Source organism: Trichomonas vaginalis, chromosome III (genome assembly GCF_026262505.1).
Source record: "Trichomonas vaginalis G3 chromosome III, whole genome shotgun sequence".
In the NCBI taxonomy this organism is placed as follows: domain Eukaryota; phylum Parabasalia; order Trichomonadida; family Trichomonadidae; genus Trichomonas; species Trichomonas vaginalis.
The window spans coordinates 12,613,410-12,632,519 of NC_067205.1; the positions used below are offsets into that span (position 1 = coordinate 12,613,410).

At 32.0% G+C, this 19,110-nt stretch overlaps 8 protein-coding genes and 1 pseudogene across 9 annotated transcripts, besides 3 other annotated features; 6 read left to right on the top strand and 3 right to left on the bottom strand.

Moving 5' to 3' along the window:
* Positions 1-764: 764 nt before the first annotated feature.
* Positions 765-1,913, top strand: TVAGG3_0690030 (uncharacterized protein; the record flags this gene model as incomplete). The annotated part of the gene is made up of 1 exon (XM_001316742.1): positions 765-1,913. The coding sequence occupies one exon, from the start codon at positions 765-767 to the stop codon at positions 1,911-1,913; it is 1,149 nt and encodes a 382-aa protein (XP_001316777.1).
* A 51-nt stretch (positions 1,914-1,964) lies between these two features.
* On the top strand, positions 1,965-3,569 carry TVAGG3_0690040 (uncharacterized protein; the record flags this gene model as incomplete). Its single annotated transcript, XM_001316743.1, has 1 exon — positions 1,965-3,569. The coding sequence occupies one exon, from the start codon at positions 1,965-1,967 to the stop codon at positions 3,567-3,569; it is 1,605 nt and encodes a 534-aa protein (XP_001316778.1).
* Positions 3,570-4,132: 563 nt separating this feature from the next.
* On the top strand, positions 4,133-6,858 carry TVAGG3_0690050 (uncharacterized protein; the record flags this gene model as incomplete). The annotated part of the gene is made up of 1 exon (XM_001316744.1): positions 4,138-6,663. One exon carries the CDS (start codon positions 4,138-4,140, stop codon positions 6,661-6,663), a length of 2,526 nt encoding a protein of 841 aa, XP_001316779.1.
* Positions 6,859-8,462: 1,604 nt separating this feature from the next.
* Positions 8,463-8,904: a mobile genetic element.
* Positions 8,905-10,227: a mobile genetic element.
* Positions 10,226-19,110: part of a mobile genetic element that runs on past the window's edge.
* On the bottom strand, positions 11,184-11,417 carry TVAGG3_0690090 (uncharacterized protein; the record flags this gene model as incomplete). The annotated part of the gene is made up of 1 exon (XM_051243013.1): positions 11,184-11,417. One exon carries the CDS (start codon positions 11,415-11,417, stop codon positions 11,184-11,186), a length of 234 nt encoding a protein of 77 aa, XP_051089600.1.
* On the bottom strand, positions 12,671-13,246 carry TVAGG3_0690100 (uncharacterized protein; the record flags this gene model as incomplete). The annotated part of the gene is made up of 1 exon (XM_051243014.1): positions 12,671-13,246. A coding segment is annotated over one exon (576 nt), but the record flags the coding sequence as incomplete, so codon positions are not given.
* On the bottom strand, positions 13,274-13,597 carry TVAGG3_0690110 (uncharacterized protein; the record flags this gene model as incomplete). The annotated part of the gene is made up of 1 exon (XM_051243015.1): positions 13,274-13,597. A coding segment is annotated over one exon (324 nt), but the record flags the coding sequence as incomplete, so codon positions are not given.
* Positions 14,272-14,906, top strand: TVAGG3_0690120 (annotated as a pseudogene). The gene has a single exon. A coding segment is annotated over exon 1 (635 nt).
* On the top strand, positions 16,611-17,478 carry TVAGG3_0690130 (Prim-pol domain family; the record flags this gene model as incomplete). Its single annotated transcript, XM_051243016.1, has 1 exon — positions 16,611-17,478. A coding segment is annotated over one exon (868 nt), but the record flags the coding sequence as incomplete, so codon positions are not given.
* TVAGG3_0690140 (uncharacterized protein) lies at positions 18,605-18,934 on the top strand (the record flags this gene model as incomplete). The annotated part of the gene is made up of 1 exon (XM_051243017.1): positions 18,605-18,934. One exon carries the CDS (start codon positions 18,605-18,607, stop codon positions 18,932-18,934), a length of 330 nt encoding a protein of 109 aa, XP_051089604.1.

Below are 19,110 nucleotides of genomic sequence, written 5' to 3' on the forward strand. Positions count from 1 at the left end.
AGCTATAACCAATAAATTCTTTATTTTTGTACTTTTTGTTACGAATAATATAAAAAATTAGTTTAATATCGATTTTAAATTTCAAATGACATTTTAATTACTGAAACTCTCGGGATATGTGCTATCGTATAGAATCTAACCAACTTTTAAAAAAATCTTCATTAATTAAATTTAACTGATCTTCATGATACTATCAACTTGAATATTCAATTTATAACACGGAAATGAATTTTAATTTCCTAAAATTATTTATTACCGGAAAAGACCTTCAATTTCTTTTCTCAAATAAATTCAATCAAGCAAATCAAAATCATTAAAATAAGTTTTAGCAAGATAAATAGCTAAAAATTAGTGGTATTATTTTGAGAAAAATAAAACGATTTTTATAATCTATTCAATTTTCAATGCTTGATTTTTATAATCTATTAACAAAACGGAGCTTGCATTTTAAAATTGTTTTAAATTTTATCAGATCATTTCAGAAGATTGAAAACTTCTCTGAAAATTTTGATAAAATTCGTTCTAAATTTAAAATTCTTTCATAAAAATAGCATAGAATGCTATTTAAAGGTCTCAATAAATTTTCCAACGGCGCAATTTTTTTTCCTTTAATTTGTGATAAAGCAGATTGAAATTTCAATAAGTCATTTTATCATTCTTATTCCTATATATTTTTTGGTAATATGATTGTTTTATAAATCAAAAATATCAATTGTATTGATCGTTGAATGTAAACTTATGAAATATTCATTACTTTATATTAAATGTACCTCTTATGGCTTCTTGCATTTGATTATCACTTCCCAGAATGCACCGTAAAGGAAAAGGAAGATGCCAAATATTATGAATTCCAAACAATTACAATTCCACCTGGACAATGCTTCGCTACATGGAGCAGTGCAATGATCGGAACTCTTGATAATGAAACAAAATATAAGGTATCTTACAAAACAATGCCATGCGAAAATGGTGAGGGAATTAGTAACGAAATTGAATATAAATATGAAAATCCATTATTTTTAAATAAAGACGGAAGTTCAGTAGAGAATTATTACAAAATACAAGCTGTTAATCCTCAAAAGGAAATTGTTCTCTTCTTTTCTAAAATTAATCCAACAATTAGATCCCAATTTGTGACAAGGGATAGTTTTATTGTCAATTTAAATTCTGGCAATTTTAATATAATTTCTGATAAAGACAAAGATGTTTGCATTGCCTTTATCTTAAAGTATCAATATCAGCATGTAAATTTTGCGTCAAATGCAAGTATGGAATTAAAGAATGGCACTACGACCCATGACGGGGACTCTCAAAGTGTGACCACCGCTAATCCATATATTTTTGAAATAAAGTATGACGAACCAACCAGAACAACAATTGATTATTATATTGAAATGAGTAATTCAGTCTATGATTTAAATAAGCACATATTTTATCAAGGAATCGTTCCTCTAATCAACGGACCAATTACATATCAAGAAGCATTGAAAGCAACATTCGATTACAATCAGGCATACCATGACAAAGTAGATTCATCTTACTATTCTAAATGCCAACACTCATATACAAGGAATGATAATGCAGTCAAAACATTCAATCTTAAGTCAGGTGAATGCTTGCGAACTTCAACACCAGTAATTCTTTCTGGAAATAAAAATTATGATGCTGAAGGAATAGTCATAGATAAAAAGGGAAGATATCAGGGAACATTTACATCACAAAACCCACTGTTCTTGTCAGTTAAAGATGAAGAACATAAGGTTTATTCAAAGATAACATGTCATGAAGCAAAGGAATGTTCAGTTCAAGTATCAAAGATTATACCAACTACTGATAAAACAGGATCATATGTAACTACAACAAATAAACATTTCAATAATAAATCATTATTTCATGCTTTTTTGCATATTTAAATTTGAATCGAATTTCGCCGTTGGATGTAAACTCCAGAATTCATAATTTTAATGATTTCACTCTGGATTATCTCCATAGATAATCCATTTCAAGAATGTACTGTAAGCATCCCAGTAATACTGGCAAAATACCAATTTCAAACAATCGAAATTCCAGCTGGACAATGTTTGGCCACAAATGCTGATGCAATGATTGCTACATACTCTGATGAAGAGAGGTATAAATTATCATACAAAACAACAACTTTTGAGAATGGTCAAGTGAAATTTAGTGATGAAATTCAATTTGAGGTTGAAAATCCTCTCTTTTTGAATCATATTGATAGCCAAAAATATTACAAAATATCTGCAGTTAATACATCAAAGACAATCAATCTTTTCTTTATGTTAATTGATGGGACAGGAAATGATGGATCAATTCATGAAACTTACATTGTTAACATTGCAAAAGGAGATTTTCAAATAGTTTCAAACAAAGATAAGAAAATTTATATTGGTGTGATATATAAAAATGCTTTAGAACACTTAACAATATCATCAAATAATTCAATAAAAGTTCTCTATAAAGATAAGGAAGAATCTGGTACTTTTCAAATGTATCAAGAACAAGGTCCGTTTGTTCTTGAAATAACAGCTTCTGGTCCAACATTAACCAAAGTTGATCATTATGGAACTTATAATGGTATTTTTGATGCAAACCAATTTCAAGTTTATGAGGGAATTGTTCCCGCAATTAATGGGCCAATTTCAAGTACAGATGCTTGGATTGCAGAGTCAAAACGTAATAGAGCAATCCAATACGAAATAGATGAATCTTATAATGGTGAATGTAATTATTCTTACACAGAGAAAGACAGTATTATAAAGACATTCAATCTTAAAGCAAATGAGTGCCTAAGAACAACCGTTCCTGTAATTCTTTCTGCTAATAAAAATTACTCTGTCAAAGGACAAACTAGAGATTCACAAGGCACTTGGACCTCTGATTTTACAGCAGCAAGTCCATTATTTTTAAACGTAAATGATGGCGGTCGTGTTTATTCAAAAATTACCTGCGATGATTGCAAAATTCAAATTTCTCAAATTATACCATCCACGAAAATAACTAATTTATTTGTTGATACTGTAATTAAAGGACTATATAACGGACAAGCTTCAAAGACAGCAAAGGGGTACTCATTTATATCTTTGAAACCATTAACCATCACGATCGAATCCGAGTTAGGAGCATATTTTGCAAGGCCTACAGATGAAGAGTCTACATTAATAAAAGGGCAAAAAATTATAAAAACACAAGGATCGGATTTATTCCAACTCTACAATAGTGGATTTGATAGTAAATTCACAATCACTCTTTCCGGAGGAAGATCATCAACTGAAGATGAGGAATTTTTATTCCCCGATTATTCAGGTGAAGTTCCTAGTAACAATGGACCAATAAAAATAACAGGAGTAAATAGCGTGAAAGAGAGTCCAAAAGGATCAAATGGTGGTAGCTCTGTATGGATTCCAATTGTCGTTGCAATTGTTGTAATTCTTGTAATTGCAGGAATTGTTGTTGGACTTGTTCTTTTCTTCATCAATCGGAAGAAGAAAGAAGCAGAAAACGCCCAAGATTCACCAGATACTAAAGAAAATAACCCAGCCCAACCTTAAGTTAATAATAAAAATCAAAATTTTAAATTATTTTTAAATTAACAATTGCACTCAATTCCATGAAAATTATAAGAATACATAAAATCAGAATGTGAATGGATTCTTCCAATTGATATGAAAAACTAGTAAAATTTTGATTGAATGAAATCATCGGATTTCTCATCTATTGAATAGATGGAATTCATTATTAAGTTGTCATTCTTTCAAAATCCAAAACATGTATTACTTGTTATTAATGAATTATCTATCAGAAGTGTGAATGAAAATACATTGTTGATATTTTTATGCATTAATTACTTGTACACCATGAAATAATCTCAAATAATGAAGTCTGACTTTGTTTTACAACTATGAGTGTTAAGATTTCAAACAAATCTTCTGTTTTTTTTAGTAAATATCCACCAGAAATACAAAATAAAGTAAAGTATACACGAACATCAACTCAACAAAGTAAATTCTATGATTGTACACTGAAAAATCTCAACTATTGAATTTCCGATTAAAGTTTTTTAATTGTAAAGTCCTGAAAAATTTGGCGAAAATTTTATTTCATTTTTTTCATAATTTGATGCAACTTCCACAGAATTTTGATTATCACTTAACTCCAGCTGAGCAAAAAGCAATAGAAAGGATAGTCCCACTTCACCAAGCGAAAATTCACCTTGCTTTCCGAGCAAATTTCATATATGAAAACAAAGAATACAATAATGCGGCGATTGCTTTATCAGAGCATATGATTACAATATGTACACCAGGATTTTTAATCTTTACATTGAAATTCTTTACATCATTTCATCTATTTAAGATTACATCAATTTCTACATTAGATGATCGAACAGCTGTCATTGAATATGGTAATGAATCAATTACTATATGCACTCCAGTATGTATGAGGTTCATCCGCAGCATTCTTCGCAATTTTATTTTATCAAATCCGTCTTTACCTGCAAATCTAAGGTTTAAATTCACTTGCCACAACATGGACTTCTTCCCTCCATTCCATCCGAGCCTATCTCCTTCCCAAATTTTCCAATTTACTTATAATGCTTTTTGTTCTTATTACGATACGACTTATTACCACGAGATTCCTATGTTTTACCACAGCCTGTTAACATCAGGAAACTGCATTTTCGATTTGACCAAACTTCCACTGAAAATTTTGGAATATGGCTTACAAGATTCAGCAGAATTGCGACCAATTACGTCCAGTTTAGTCTATACGCCATTTACGTATGGTTTTGTCTGTAATAACTTCACTCGCCACGACATTTTTCAATCAATAGCTCCGATTATCGAACAAAACGAAAGTATCAGGATAATTAAGATCACTGATGCCGAAGCTGTCGATGGCTGCGTTCAAATCGCTCATGCAATGGAAAATTCTCAAAATTCAAATATAGTTTACTGGGATTTCTCCAAAAACAAGCTTACAGACACCGAGGCATTCACTGCAGCATTGTCAACATACAGAGCACCCGTGAAATCGATAAAACTGAACTTTTGCGAGTTATCAGATTTATCAATTTCATTACTCTTCCAAAGCATCACGGCGAACGAATATATGCATGACATTGAAGAGATATCTTTATTAGGATCAAGAATTAACGCTTATAATGCGGATTTGATCATGGAATTCCTTCAAGAAATATTTCATAACGAATTCATACGATTAAAGTCATTACATTTATCGTATGTTAGTAATGTAGGCCAAATAATAGCATTTATCAGCCAGAGCGGCTTCCAAATTGAAAAGATTTCGATAACAAATACAAATCTTTCTGATTCCGGGGAAGTTCTTTGTGATTTCGTCCACAATGCTCCTAAATTAAAATACCTATGCTTAGATGGCTGTAAATTCCTAAAGGAAGACATGTTAATGCTGATAAATTCAATTGGAGTGAACGAACACGTAGAAAAGATAGATTTATCATTGGCCGATGTAAATTTCAGTTCCGATGATTTTGAAGAGATTTTCAATTTCTTTTCTGAAAAAATTCCATTGAAAATCAGATCCCTTGTATTAGATGGCTGCAATATTTCTGTGGATAATCTAAGGTCATTTGTCCAGAAGTCCAGCGACTTCGTTCGTCTCTCCAAGCTTTCTCTTTCGAGAATCTTCAAAGAAGGCACTCCGAACATCTCCTACGAGTTATCGCAGATTGCAAACATCTCCACCTTGGAGTCTATCATCATTAGAGGTGACGATTCGCACAAATTAGGAAAAGATTTAATTCAATTAATTTGCGCTTTAAGAATTTCACCAACAATCAAGATGATTGACTTTTCCAATAATAATATAGGCGATATTGGCTTAAGATGTCTCACCAATCTCGTTTTGAGTTGCACAAATATCAAATCTGTTGTTTGTGACGGTTCCCATCCATCAGATTTCTCCCAAATAGCTTCTTACATGGATACATTGGCAACTGATTACTCCCTGCTCGCTGCTCCGCTTCCTGTTGAAGACATTTTCGATTTAATTGTCGGAGAAGAGGAAAATCTCATGAAAAGACGCATTTCGGAGATCACAAACCTCCAGACAAGGCTTGAAAACAACTTATCTAAGAACAGAGCACGCGAGGGAGTACATTCTGACCTTACAATGCAAGATGATGAAATTCTTAATGAAATTATCGACAAAGCAACAGTTGATTTAGCTGGATTGTTGTCTAATTATGAACTTAAGACACATGCTGCTATTACAAACGTTGTTGGTTTGCCTCTTCCGTTCGAACCTGAAATGAAACAACAAAATTCAATAGAAAACGATACAGAGGACACAGAAAACAACAACAATTACGTAAACAGCGAAATGATGGAAGTTGTGAGAGAAAATGGTTCCGAAATCGACGGATTACAGACATTACAGTTTAACTCACTGTTGATAAGACGTCCTGATGCTGCAGAAAGAGTTGGAAAGGCTGTTCACAGCATTTACCTCTACGAACTAGGTGAATCTGATTCTTATGACGATTACGATGAAGAAGAAGAGAATTTCGAGATTGAAGATGAAGAAGAACCAAAACCATCCGAATTCAATGTCGATGATGTAGAAATTGAAGAAAAAGATGCAGATGAAGAAAATACAAAATAATTAACGAAAATGACTTGTTTATTATGTTATATACTATATACATATTTGTTTTATATACTATAAACTGTTTATTTTTTTCATATTTTTTCTAAAATTAATCAAAAATAAAAAATAATCATGTAAGAAATAAAAAATAAAATAAAACTCATAGTCACTAAACTAATTTGTGGAAGGTTTAATAAATCTGATTTTTTATAAACCGTTGAAAATAAAATTCAATGTTTTTCTCAATTTTCTGACATATTCAAAAATATAAAAATTTATAACAGAAAATTATTTCTGATTGTCATAAATATTTTAAATCATTAAGGATGTCAATTCGGAAAATTGTTTTCGTTTTAGGAGAATATAATTTTCCATTTGGAAAATTTAAAAAGTGAGACGCGCAGGATTCGAACTTTTTTAAAAGTTGATTTAAATATATTCTAGTGTGGAATCTAAGGATAATATCATATTTAAAATAAGAATATACGAGTTTAGGTAGTATTATTTTTTTCGATAAATTTGAGAGTATGTACGTTTAGGGCATCAAAAGTGTCAATTCGCTCAGCGAAAGCTGAGCTAGCTTCGTTCTCGAAAAAATAGGGAAGAAGTGAAGGAGAGTGATACAGATGTTGACACATTCATGTAATTTCAACAAATTTGATCAAATTGAAATTCAATGAAATTCAATTCACTTCATATCCTTCAGTCAGTACATTGACATCCTTCTACATCACAATGATAACTCGGGAATCAATAGTTCTACAACTAACTCAGAAAAAAAACAAGATTTTTACTTCCAGCTTGCAGCTTTTAAAAAGTTTCGATGATAAAAATCACTCTACTCTTGTTTATAGATATGTGATGATAGTAGGTAAACGTATTCTTATTGATTTTAATAAAAATATTTTTACGAAAATCTGAACCAATTACAGAGTTATTCATAAAGTTTATGATAACTGTAATTATTTCATCTTTGTTTTATATTTGAATAAACAATTTAATTTAAATTGCATAATATTTTTTGGTTGAAAGACAGGAAACTTAGTTGAGTTTGTATTATTTTTATCGTTTAATTCATCGTATCAGTGAGTGATCCAGATATTTAAGATATTTAGAAAAAAATTATTAATTTGATTAACAAATTTTAATCAAAATAGCAAAAATCTATTTGATAGCTGTAAACAAACAATAATTTTTATTTCAAGCAAAATCACTTATTTTCATCTAAACGTATAAAATTGTCAATTTTATAAAAATAAATTGAAAATTTCAAGAAATGTAAAGGAGAGTAATATTTTTCAATTTTCTTTTTTCTTTGTCTCAAATATTTTCTGTTGGGAATTTTCTTGTTATCAAAAAATAATTTTAATATTTGTTTATTTTATTACATACAATAAAATTTTAAAAAACTCTATTTCTTCTCAAGAAAATTTTTTTCCTTCATATGAAGAAACATTTTGTTCTCCATTTGATACTGAGTCTAAATCTCGATTTTTGAATTTTCTTCTTTCCAAATTTCTTTTTCCAAATTAGAAGTTTAATTCAAATTTTCAATAGTTTATATATTTTCTCAAACCGTCTCAGATTTTCTCACTTTTTAGGGATTTTCTCTCAAAATATACAAAAATAGTAATATCAATATATGTGTCTAATATACTTTAAAACCATCGTGACAAAATTCAAAAACGAAGAGTTCTTCTCTCCAAGTTTTTTTCAAAATCAAAAAAATGAGATAAAAAAGTACGTTTGGAAAATTCATTTTTAGCATTTTAGGAATTTTCTCACTTTTCTTCCAAATTGACATCCTTAAAATCATTTAATTTATTTTATTTCAAAATTTAAAATTTTAATATTTAATTATATAAATTAAAATAAACATTTTTACAAATTTTTATAAAAAAATATGTGACATATCGTTTTACCACAATTCAAAATAATTAATGTTGATAAATGTATTTAATATGTAATATTAAACATATTTTGCGCGAGAAGTGAGTTGTGGTAACTTTCGTGGATATCCATCGTTCATTTTATGGTAAAAATTCTCAATTTGTGGGGAAAGTTCTCAATTTTGTGGTAATTTTTATGTACCACAACTCAATTTGTGGTCACTTCATCTTACCACGTGGTAAGTTTTTATAAAACTCTTTATTTACCATTGATTTCTGATTTAATATCAATATCTTGAATAATCAAGCATATCTATCGCTTTAAATTTTATTCTCTAATTCCAAAAAAAATTCAAAAATCAAAAAAGAGAAAGGGACAGACTAGCCCATTGTCACTTTTTAATTTCGCAAATGAACGCTTATGGAGTGGAGTTTTTTGGGTAAATCTGATTTGCTTATAAATGAAATAAAATCAAAAGAAACCATATTGGCATTATATTATGCAAAAATAAATGATCTTACTTAGTACTTTTAAAGTTAATTTCAGAAAAAATTTGACACAATGGTATCCGGCACATACAAGTTGTGTACAACCAAAATATAAGTTGGTTTAAACATATATTGCTATATCTCATGATCTTACTTAGTACTTTTAAAGTTAATTTCAGAAAAAATTTGACACAATGGTATCCGGCACATACAAGTTGTGTACAACCAAAATATAAGTTGGTTTAAACATATATTGCTATATCTCATGATCTTACTTAGTACTTTTAAAGTTAATTTCAGAAAAAATTTGACACAATGGTATCCGGCACATACAAGTTGTGTACAACCAAAATATAAGTTGGTTTAAACATATATTGCTATATCTCATGATCTTACTTAGTACTTTTAAAGTTAATTTCAGAAAAAATTTGACACAATGGTATCCGGCACATACAAGTTGTGTACAACCAAAATATAAGTTGGTTTAAACATATATTGCTATATCTCATGATCTTACTTAGTACTTTTAAAGTTAATTTCAGAAAAAATTTGACACAATGGTATCCGGCACATACAAGTTGTGTACAACCAAAATTTCATATCCCTAGTTTTACATTTATGTTTAGTTTTATTTCACCTAATTTTCAAAGATCATAATTGAATTAGATGGCCAAGCTATTCAAAACATGACCAAGCTTATCAAAATAAGATCAATATATTCAAAATTCTTTATTCTTTCAAATCATTTCATTTTAATGCAGATCCAAGATCACGAACTCACATATATCGAGTTGCTTAAGTATGGAGTGCAACAAGAAATCCAAGCAGGTTGTAGTTATTCATATAAAACTAGGAAAGAAAGAAATCAAATCCAATTTAATTGTAAGTGGCCGAATTGTCCATGTCGCTTCCTTGTTGATACACTTCCCGATGACAAGTACCACATACGAAAAATGTATTAACACCCACAATCATTCTGCCCCTTTTCCAAACAAATCACAACAAATTACATCATATTTTTATAGATCTTATTTAACAAGATATTTTGAATCAAATCAAGACCGTGTTTACGCACAATTAAGGTGTTTCAAAGATCTTAATATCCCATTTGATAGTGGGATCATTCCGGAAATGTTTCAACAAGAGATTTCGAAGAAATGACACAATTTAAAAAAAGTCGAATGCATCAGTATGCTTGAAGTTAGTATACATATCAAGGGTACGACGGCACTGCGTTCCACCGTACCCATTATATGTGAATTTGACACTTTACAAAACCGTTAACGTATATTTTACAATACAAACGACAACACTAACTTAACCTTAAATATTTACAAAGCCGCCAACCACTTCACCTCACTAATGTAAAAATAAACGTTCTCACTTACAAAAGTATTGCAACTCCTCCCATTGCTGTGCTTCATATAACAGCTCATAATCTTCTGACTCACTTTCTTCTTCATATAGGTCAAAATCACTGTCATAGTTTATACCTGTAAGTTTTGACAAAGCTAATGAAACACGCTTACCGTTTGTATCATATGCTTGTATAAACTTTCCATTATGCTTGTAGTCATAAACGCTCAAACTAACTTTACCCTTTCTCCCTCGTATCTGATAGAATGTATTTTCACGAGGAACGAAGAACAAATTCTTGAACTCATGACCGTTGTAGTTTGTTATCTCAATAGTTTTCGTCATTTATATAAAAATATAAAAATAAAAAAAAAATAAAAAAAAAAAAATAAACTTAAAATTAATGATATCACCACCCTCACACGTATGAAAACATAGCGCAAAAATAAATTTAGGTGAAGTGGTGAAATCTCACCTCTTTTTTCACCTCTTTTTTCACCTCATGAATTCATTGCTTTATAACTCTCTTCCTTTCTCCAACTCTTCTAACTTCTTCCTAAGTTCAGCAATGTTGTCCTCATGAAGTTTAATCTTCCTTAATATACCTTCTCTATCTAATGGTTGCTTTATCTTTCTAAACTGAACTCTACCATCCTTCATAGTATGAACGTAAAAATTCTGGAACCGCTCCTGATTTAATGTATTCTACCAAAAATTTTTGTTTCATTGCTTCAGTGACTTTAGTCGTCATTTTACTCTAAATAAAATGTTCAAATAAAATAAAACTAACGTTATTTTTTTTCAGTAAGGAAACGCAGGAGTTTTACGATTTATTTGAGGCGTAGGTTCTGGTTTAAATGTTGGAGTCGGTTTAGGAGTTGACTTTTGAACAGGAGTTTGTACTTTCATAGGTTCAGGAGTCATTGAAGGTTTTGCTTGTGAAGGCGTTGGTTTTGGCGATGGTGTCGGAGTTTGTTCAAATTCAGCTACTTCAGTATTATTTATAACATTTGCTTTATTTCTTTTCAACATCATTACTGCTCCTGCTGTAGCTAGCAAACTAGTGGGAGACCATATTTTATATAAGGACTTGACCAAATGCTATTTTTGACAGGAGCTGGTGGAACACCTAACCTTGGTGAGACTGCTCTTTGCCATTGTGCAGCTCGTAAGAAATATTCAATAGGTGCTCCATAATCGTTTGGTAAAGTTTGTTTCATAGATGGTGAAGGTTCACGAGAGCTTGATGAAGAACTCATTTATAAGCTTTAAAAATAAACGTTCATCCTTTATTCTTCACTGTCGTCAGTTGCTAAGTTATAGTCGTCAAGTCTTATTATTGGTATGCCTGACTGTCTTACTTGTATTGCAAAGCAACAATCCCTCATAAATCCAATAAGTGGCTTTGGTACGTTTTCAGTTGCTAGTTCAATAGGTCCTTTAACAGACAATTTGTATGTTATTGGAGCAGTAGATGTTTGACCTTGCTGGAAGCAAAAGTCCACTTCTGTTGGAAAACCACATAAGAAATGTGTGTTGTCATAGCTATCCCATTTATGTTCCACACTACCATCATCCACCAATGACCTCATAACATCTTCATTAAATCCTATCATATCATTGTTTGTATTGCAGGCGTTCGCAACCATTTCATAAAATACAGGTCCATATGATTTTTCAGGTTCTGCAGGCATATTTCCATAAGCTCCCATGGAAAGCTGAAGATATTTAAACTTAGGGTTCTCAAAATTAACATAATAGTTGTCTTTCTTTCTAAATAGTGCCCAAATACTTTTAACATTAATAGGCGTATAAGCTGCTGTAAATGTTGCACTTGAACTATCTGTATTCTTTGAGAATGAACCGTCCATAGGAATCCAATCCATAACTTTAACAGGAAAACATAAAGCCTCGTTTGTATAATGTTCTACAAGTTCTGTATAAATGTTAGGGTCTAAAGAGAATGACTTTGGATGAATGAAACATTCATTAAAATCCATCTTTGTTCGAAATAGTTGCTGGGTTACAGTTGTAATAGTAACTGTTCCACTAGCTTCTACTGCCTTCGTTATCATAGTGAATGGTTCATTCCATGGAACAAATTTATTTGTCGGTGGATTTGAATCTGAAGCAAATGCAACTTTAAGAGTTGGATTGAAAGCAATGATATCATTTACAGATATAGATGTGCATTGTAAGGCGTCGCTACTGAACTTTACTTTAAGCTGAATGTTTCCTGCAAAAGCTGGAATAAATCGAATAGCTTCTAATGGAAGGAATCTTCTAACAGGAATTCTTAAACGAAGCTTAAAATCAAATGATTTTCCTGCTGTAATTGGACCACTAACAATTTGTCCTGTTCTGCATGTTCCCGAATGACTCCATACATCTTCATGTCGAGTCTTTGAAAAAACATCTACTTTCTTTATTTGTTCGGTAGTTTGTGAGTTTGAAGTTATATATGCTTCTTCTCTTGCGTTGTCTTGAGAATATACGATACGACCATTTGCAAGGATTTGATATCCAGCAACTGCATAGAAAGCGTCATCAAAACCAATCCAAAATCCTGGTGGGTTTGTTTTATTGGAACCTGAACCAATTTCTTTATCTACAATAAATTGACCTTCCATTTTATACGTAATGAATGTATTGTAAAGGTCCAACATATTTTCACCAGGAGGTGAGAGATTGAATGTTACCCATGTGTTATCTTTAGCAGTTCCAGGTTGTGATGGAATCTTTGCGTCAGAATATTTTCTATTAGTGTCACCAATTTGAACTGCATTGTCTATGATATCGAAATATGAGCGAATCTGATGAATATGCTCTGCTGGAGTAAATTCGTTTAACTGTTCGTTCTGCATGTATTTACTTCGGATAAAAATATCTATTTACTTCATTATTCTCACTCTTCTTCTTGGCATTCGTGGTGGAAGTTGTTTCTTGACATTTTCAATGAACTGTACATTCTCTTTTGTCTCAACTTCTTTCACTGGTGGGTCAGGGTTCTTTGACTCGGTTTGTTTTTCAATGAAATTCACGAACTTTGCAATAAGCTCTTGGTTCGTTATTGAAAGAACATCTGGCTTCTTTTCTTCTGGTTCTATTGACTTTTCAGTTTGAATAGAAGGCTTAACATGGGCTTCGTGGACTTCACCCTTGCCATGCACCTTAATGTTGTCGCTCTCTGCATTCGCTAATGGTACCTTTCTTTTTCTTACATATATTTTACCATCTTTACTCTGACTTACATAATAGAAAGGATGTTGTATTCCTCTGGCGTCATTTAATATAATAGACTCTCGTTCTGATTTTGACAAGCTCATTTTACATCGGTTAAAGTTTTAATTTAGTTTTTTATCTACAGTCAAATGACTCAGTCAAATCCTACGGACAAGACCCCAAGGGGTCATAGATGTTGAAGCATTGAAGAAAGAAATTCGCGAGCAAATTTTATCCGAACTGAAGGAACAAAAACCAGAACAAAAGCCAGAGAGACCAAAGAGAAAACTTAGTGAAAAACAACTAGCTGCATTAGCTGCTGGAAGACAGAAGAACCCACGTTTGCTGGCGAAAAAAGCTAGAGAAGAAGCAAAAGCAAAGGAAGAACAAAAAGCAAAGGAAGCTGAAGCAAAGAAAGAGTAAATGGTTTATTTTTTCCGAATTAAATGTATAGACAAATACCTTTATCTGTTGCGTTCAGTAGTGAAAACCCTGACGTCAAAATAAAAGGGGAACAGAGTAACGTTTAAGTTTCCAACAGACTGGATTGTGAACATAAATGAAGAGAAGTACATTGGCATAACATCTATGTATATAACACGTGCTTTCAGAAAGGTTGACTTTATACTTCAAGTCGAGATAGAAAATGACGAACAGTCTTTAAGCGCCCAAAACATTCACATATACAAATACTTTAAAGACGATACAACATTGTTGCAATGTATGATTTCATTTAATGAGATGTTCGAGAAAAAGTTCAACATTGAAGTACAAACTTTACAGCCTTTACGTGAGTTTCTTGCACAACTGAAAGAAGAAGGTAGTCAGCCACAACTTATAGACTTTCATTATGAATTTAATGAAAATGAAGATGGAACTCATGACTGTCAATTCATTGTATTCTCACCATTCAATGAAGTCGCTAAAGAGAAAAAAAATCCATTACGTATAAGATTTCAAATCTCTGAACCAAGTGATGATTTTAAGAATGTTTTCAATTATGATGCAATGCTTCCGAGGAAAAATGAATTTTCAAAGATTGTAACACCTGGCATTTGGGATAGAAAGCAAGCAATACTTTACTCTAATATAGCCAAAGGCGTTGAAAATGAGTTCATTGGTCATACAAGAACTTCACCACTTCCTAACCCTAAATACTATAAATTAACTGGCTTCAATCGTGAGTTTTGGATAGACATGTTCTCCACTCATGACCATAAATGTCCAGTGTTCTTGCCTCCAGATGGGAAGGACTGTCTCTACATTGAAGCACAACTCTTAAACTCTACCATCGCAGTATTGTAAAATCTACGCTAGCTTTATTTTTATCACGAATGACCTCATTGCTGACAAAAATAAGCCGCTAGCGGCAAGGGCGAAGCCCATGACCTCATTCATGACCTCATTGCTGACAAAAATAAGCCGCTAGCGGCAAGGGCGAAGCCCATGACCTCAGAACTTCAACTCAAAGAGTCCGGAGACAAAGTCTCATGGTTTTTAGGTTATTCAATAATTAATTATTTTTGAAGAACTGAAGGTGCTACCATGCTACCATGTGCTACCAGGTCATTTAACTTCTCTGAAAAAGTGTGACAACATGACATTTTGACAACAGTTCAGGAGGAAGGTAGTTATGAATTATTTTTAAAGAACTGAAGGTGCTACCATGCTACCATGTGCTACCAGGTCATTTAACTTCTCTGAAAAAGTGTGACAACATGACATTTTGACAACAGTTCAGGAGGAAGGTAGTTATGAATTATTTTTAAAGAACTGAAGGTGCTACCATGTTACCATGTGCTACCAGGTCATTTAACTTCTCTGAAAAAGTGTGACAACATGACATTTTGACAACAGTTCAGGAGGAAGGTAGTTATGAATTATTTTTAAAGAACTGAAGGTGCTACCATGCTACCATGTGCTACCAGGTCATTTAACTTCTCTGAAAAAGTGTGACAACATGACATTTTGACAACAGTTCAGGAGGAAGGTAGTTATGAATTATTTTTAAAGAACTGAAGGTGCTACCATGCTACCATGTGCTACCAGGTCATTTAACTTCTCTGAAAAAGTGTGACAACATGACATTTTGACAACAGTTCAGGAGGAAGGTAGTTATGAATTATTTTTAAAGAACTGAAGGTGCTACCATGTTACCATGTGCTACCAGGAAACTTCTTCAGTGTGACAACATGACATTTTGACAACAGTTCAGGAGGAAGGTAGTTATGAATTATTTTTAAAGAACTGAAGGTGCTACCATGTTACCATGTGCTACCAGGTCATTTAACTTCTCTGAAAAAGTGTGACAACATGACATTTTGACAACAGTTCAGGAGGAAGGTAGTTATGAATTATTTTTAAAGAACTGAAGGTGCTACCATGCTACCATGTGCTACCAGGTCATTTAACTTCTCTGAAAAAGTGTGACAACATGACATTTTGACAACAGTTCAGGAGGAAGGTAGTTATGAATTATTTTTAAAGAACTGAAGGTGCTACCATGCTACCATGTGCTACCAGGTCATTTAACTTCTCTGAAAAAGTGTGACAACATGACATTTTGACAACAGTTCAGGAGGAAGGTAGTTATGAATTATTTTTAAAGAACTGAAGGTGCTACCATGTTACCATGTGCTACCAGGTCATTTAACTTCTCTGAAAAAGTGTGACAACATGACATTTTGACAACAGTTCAGGAGGAAGGTAGTTATGAATTATTTTTAAAGAACTGAAGGTGCTACCATGCTACCATGTGCTACCAGGTCATTTAACTTCTCTGAAAAAGTGTGACAACATGACATTTTGACAACAGTTCAGGAGGAAGGTAGTTATGAATATTTTTAAAGAACTGAAGGTGCTACCATGCTACCATGTGCTACCAGGTCATTTAACTTCTCTGAAAAAGTGTGACAACATGACATTTTGACAACAGTTCAGGAAATATGATGCAGTCCAAAAATAAAGTTAGTTTTAAAATTATTTTTATTTTTTATTCCTATATAAATGACAGCAACAAACAACAGCAACAACTATATCGTTTCTGATGAAAATATCATTGATTCATTAGCTGAGGAATTAGTTGTGGCAGAAACTAAAACCCTCAACGAAAGAATTGGTGAAAACAGGATTGATTTACATAACTACCTCAAACATGATGGAGGAAGAGGAAGGAAAACTGGTATGGCTTTATTAGTAAATAAAATATCAAATTTAACGATTATAGATGTTGATATCAATAAATCGTACAATGATGAACTTAAAGAAACAGTTAGAAAAGACATTTTATCAAAACTTTCGGATAAAGATGTTATCGTTAAAACCGCTTCAGGAGGTCTTCACATTTATTGCAACACTAATTTCTTCTATGCAGTTTCGAACAGAATGATTAAATGTTATTCCTGCAATGATTATGATATTGATATCATGACTTCTATGGATGATTCAAAGCGTTCTTTAGTGGTTATGGCTGATTCAAGAGTTCGCAAGAATGCAACAGAACCAATCAAAACATACTCATTCATTCGTGGAAGTTATGATTCAACATTAACTAGAACAGTGAATGATATATTAAATGATTTGAATATTAAGGTAAGAGTTGAACAGAAGAACGAAGAAATAAAGACTATCATGAATGAAAACAAAGATGTAAACATTGACGATAAACTTGCCCAGAGCATAGTTGATGGCATCTGTGATTTTGAAGTACATAATGACGGTGGAAACATGAATTTAGAAAAAGAAGTTACATTATTCACACTGTTTCAAGCTATTAATTCGTTACCGGATCATTTAATTAATGAAGCATACGATAACGTTTATAACTTCTGCAGTTTAACAGAAAATGCAAAAAGTAATTTTGAAAAAGCACGTAGTAGATATGCACATTTAATGACTTCTCCATTTGTTTTAGTGAAGATTCTAAAACTATATCAAAAGGAATATTATGATGAATATGTTTTACCTTTATTACGTAAGCCAAAAATAACATTTGATATCAAACTTGATGACTCGTTTTGATAACAGATATTAGACGCAAGGCTGAAAATCATCAGTATAAAAACAGTTCTGAAGTAATTGAGGATTTATCACGTGTAATCCGTTTTGTAGATTGTGGAAATAAATATTTCATTCAAAAGGACTATAATATCCACGACAAAATGAATCAAATATCATTTGTTCTTCAGTCAAACATGAAAGAGTCACTCAAAATGATTAAATTATTTAAAGAAGAAGGTAAAACCATAACAGCATGGGATGTACTACTAAATCAATTGTCTTCATTAACCGTTAAGGGTGTTTGCTTTAAATCTGATTCCCCAGATGTTTTCTCAACGTTTCAGGGTTATAAATACAACATTCTCGAAAAACCAGATTACTCAAAAATTGAGATGTTTATGAATTTCATTAAAGAAGCCATTTGTGATAATAACGATGAAGTGTATAAATACCTTCTCGGCTGGATTGCATCAATGATTCAACATCCTGGAATCAAGAATGAAACAGCAATTATTTTGAAAGGACTTCAGGGAACAGGTAAAAACAGATTTACAGACATTATTTCTGAACTTCTCGCTGGTTATTCATGTAAAAACATTACCGAAATAAGTGAGCTAACGGGTAATTTCAACTCAGTAGTTGAAAATAAAATGTTTCTTGTACTTAATGAACTCAAGAATGTGGGTGAAGACAGACTCGCAAACTTCAACGCTTTGAAATCAATTATTACGGATAATCAAATTAGAATTAATGAAAAGAATCAACCCAGAAGAACTGCTCAGAATGTTGCAAACTTCATTTTCGTAACTAACAACGTCTACCCTGTCAAAATTGAAGTTGGAGACAGAAGATACGTAGTTTTAAGAGTTAATGGTAAATTCAAGGGTCAATTTGATTACTTCAAGAATTTAATGGATTCATGCACAAAGGAATTTTATGATAATTTACTGACGTATTTTATGCAATATGACCTTTCATCATTTAATGTACGAATCATACCGATGACTGAAGCCAAACAAGATTTAATTGAATTATCATCAAATCCTTTAGATGTATGGATAAATACACATTATGATGAATTGTGTGCAGGTATGACGTGTGAAAATGCTCTATTCTGCAAACCTTCAGACATGAAAGACAAAAACTTTCAAATGAGTATTAAGGATAAATGTGATAGGAAACATAGAAGAATAGACGGTAAACAAACATGGTATTATGTTTTGAAAGAAGAAATGAAAGGATTATATAAACAGGTTGAACCAAACGATAATGAGGAATCATTTACTGATGATGAAATACCTGTAAATGAGCCGCTAAGCGGCGAGACCTGAAGGTCTAGCTTTATAAAGTATGATTTGAATTTATTTTTGCATTAATCCTGAACTGTTGTCAAAATGTCATGTTGTCACACTTTTTCAGAGAAGTTAAATGACCTGGTAGCACATGGTAGCATGGTAGCACCTTCAGTTCTTCAAAAATAATTCATAACTACCTTCCTCCTGTGTTG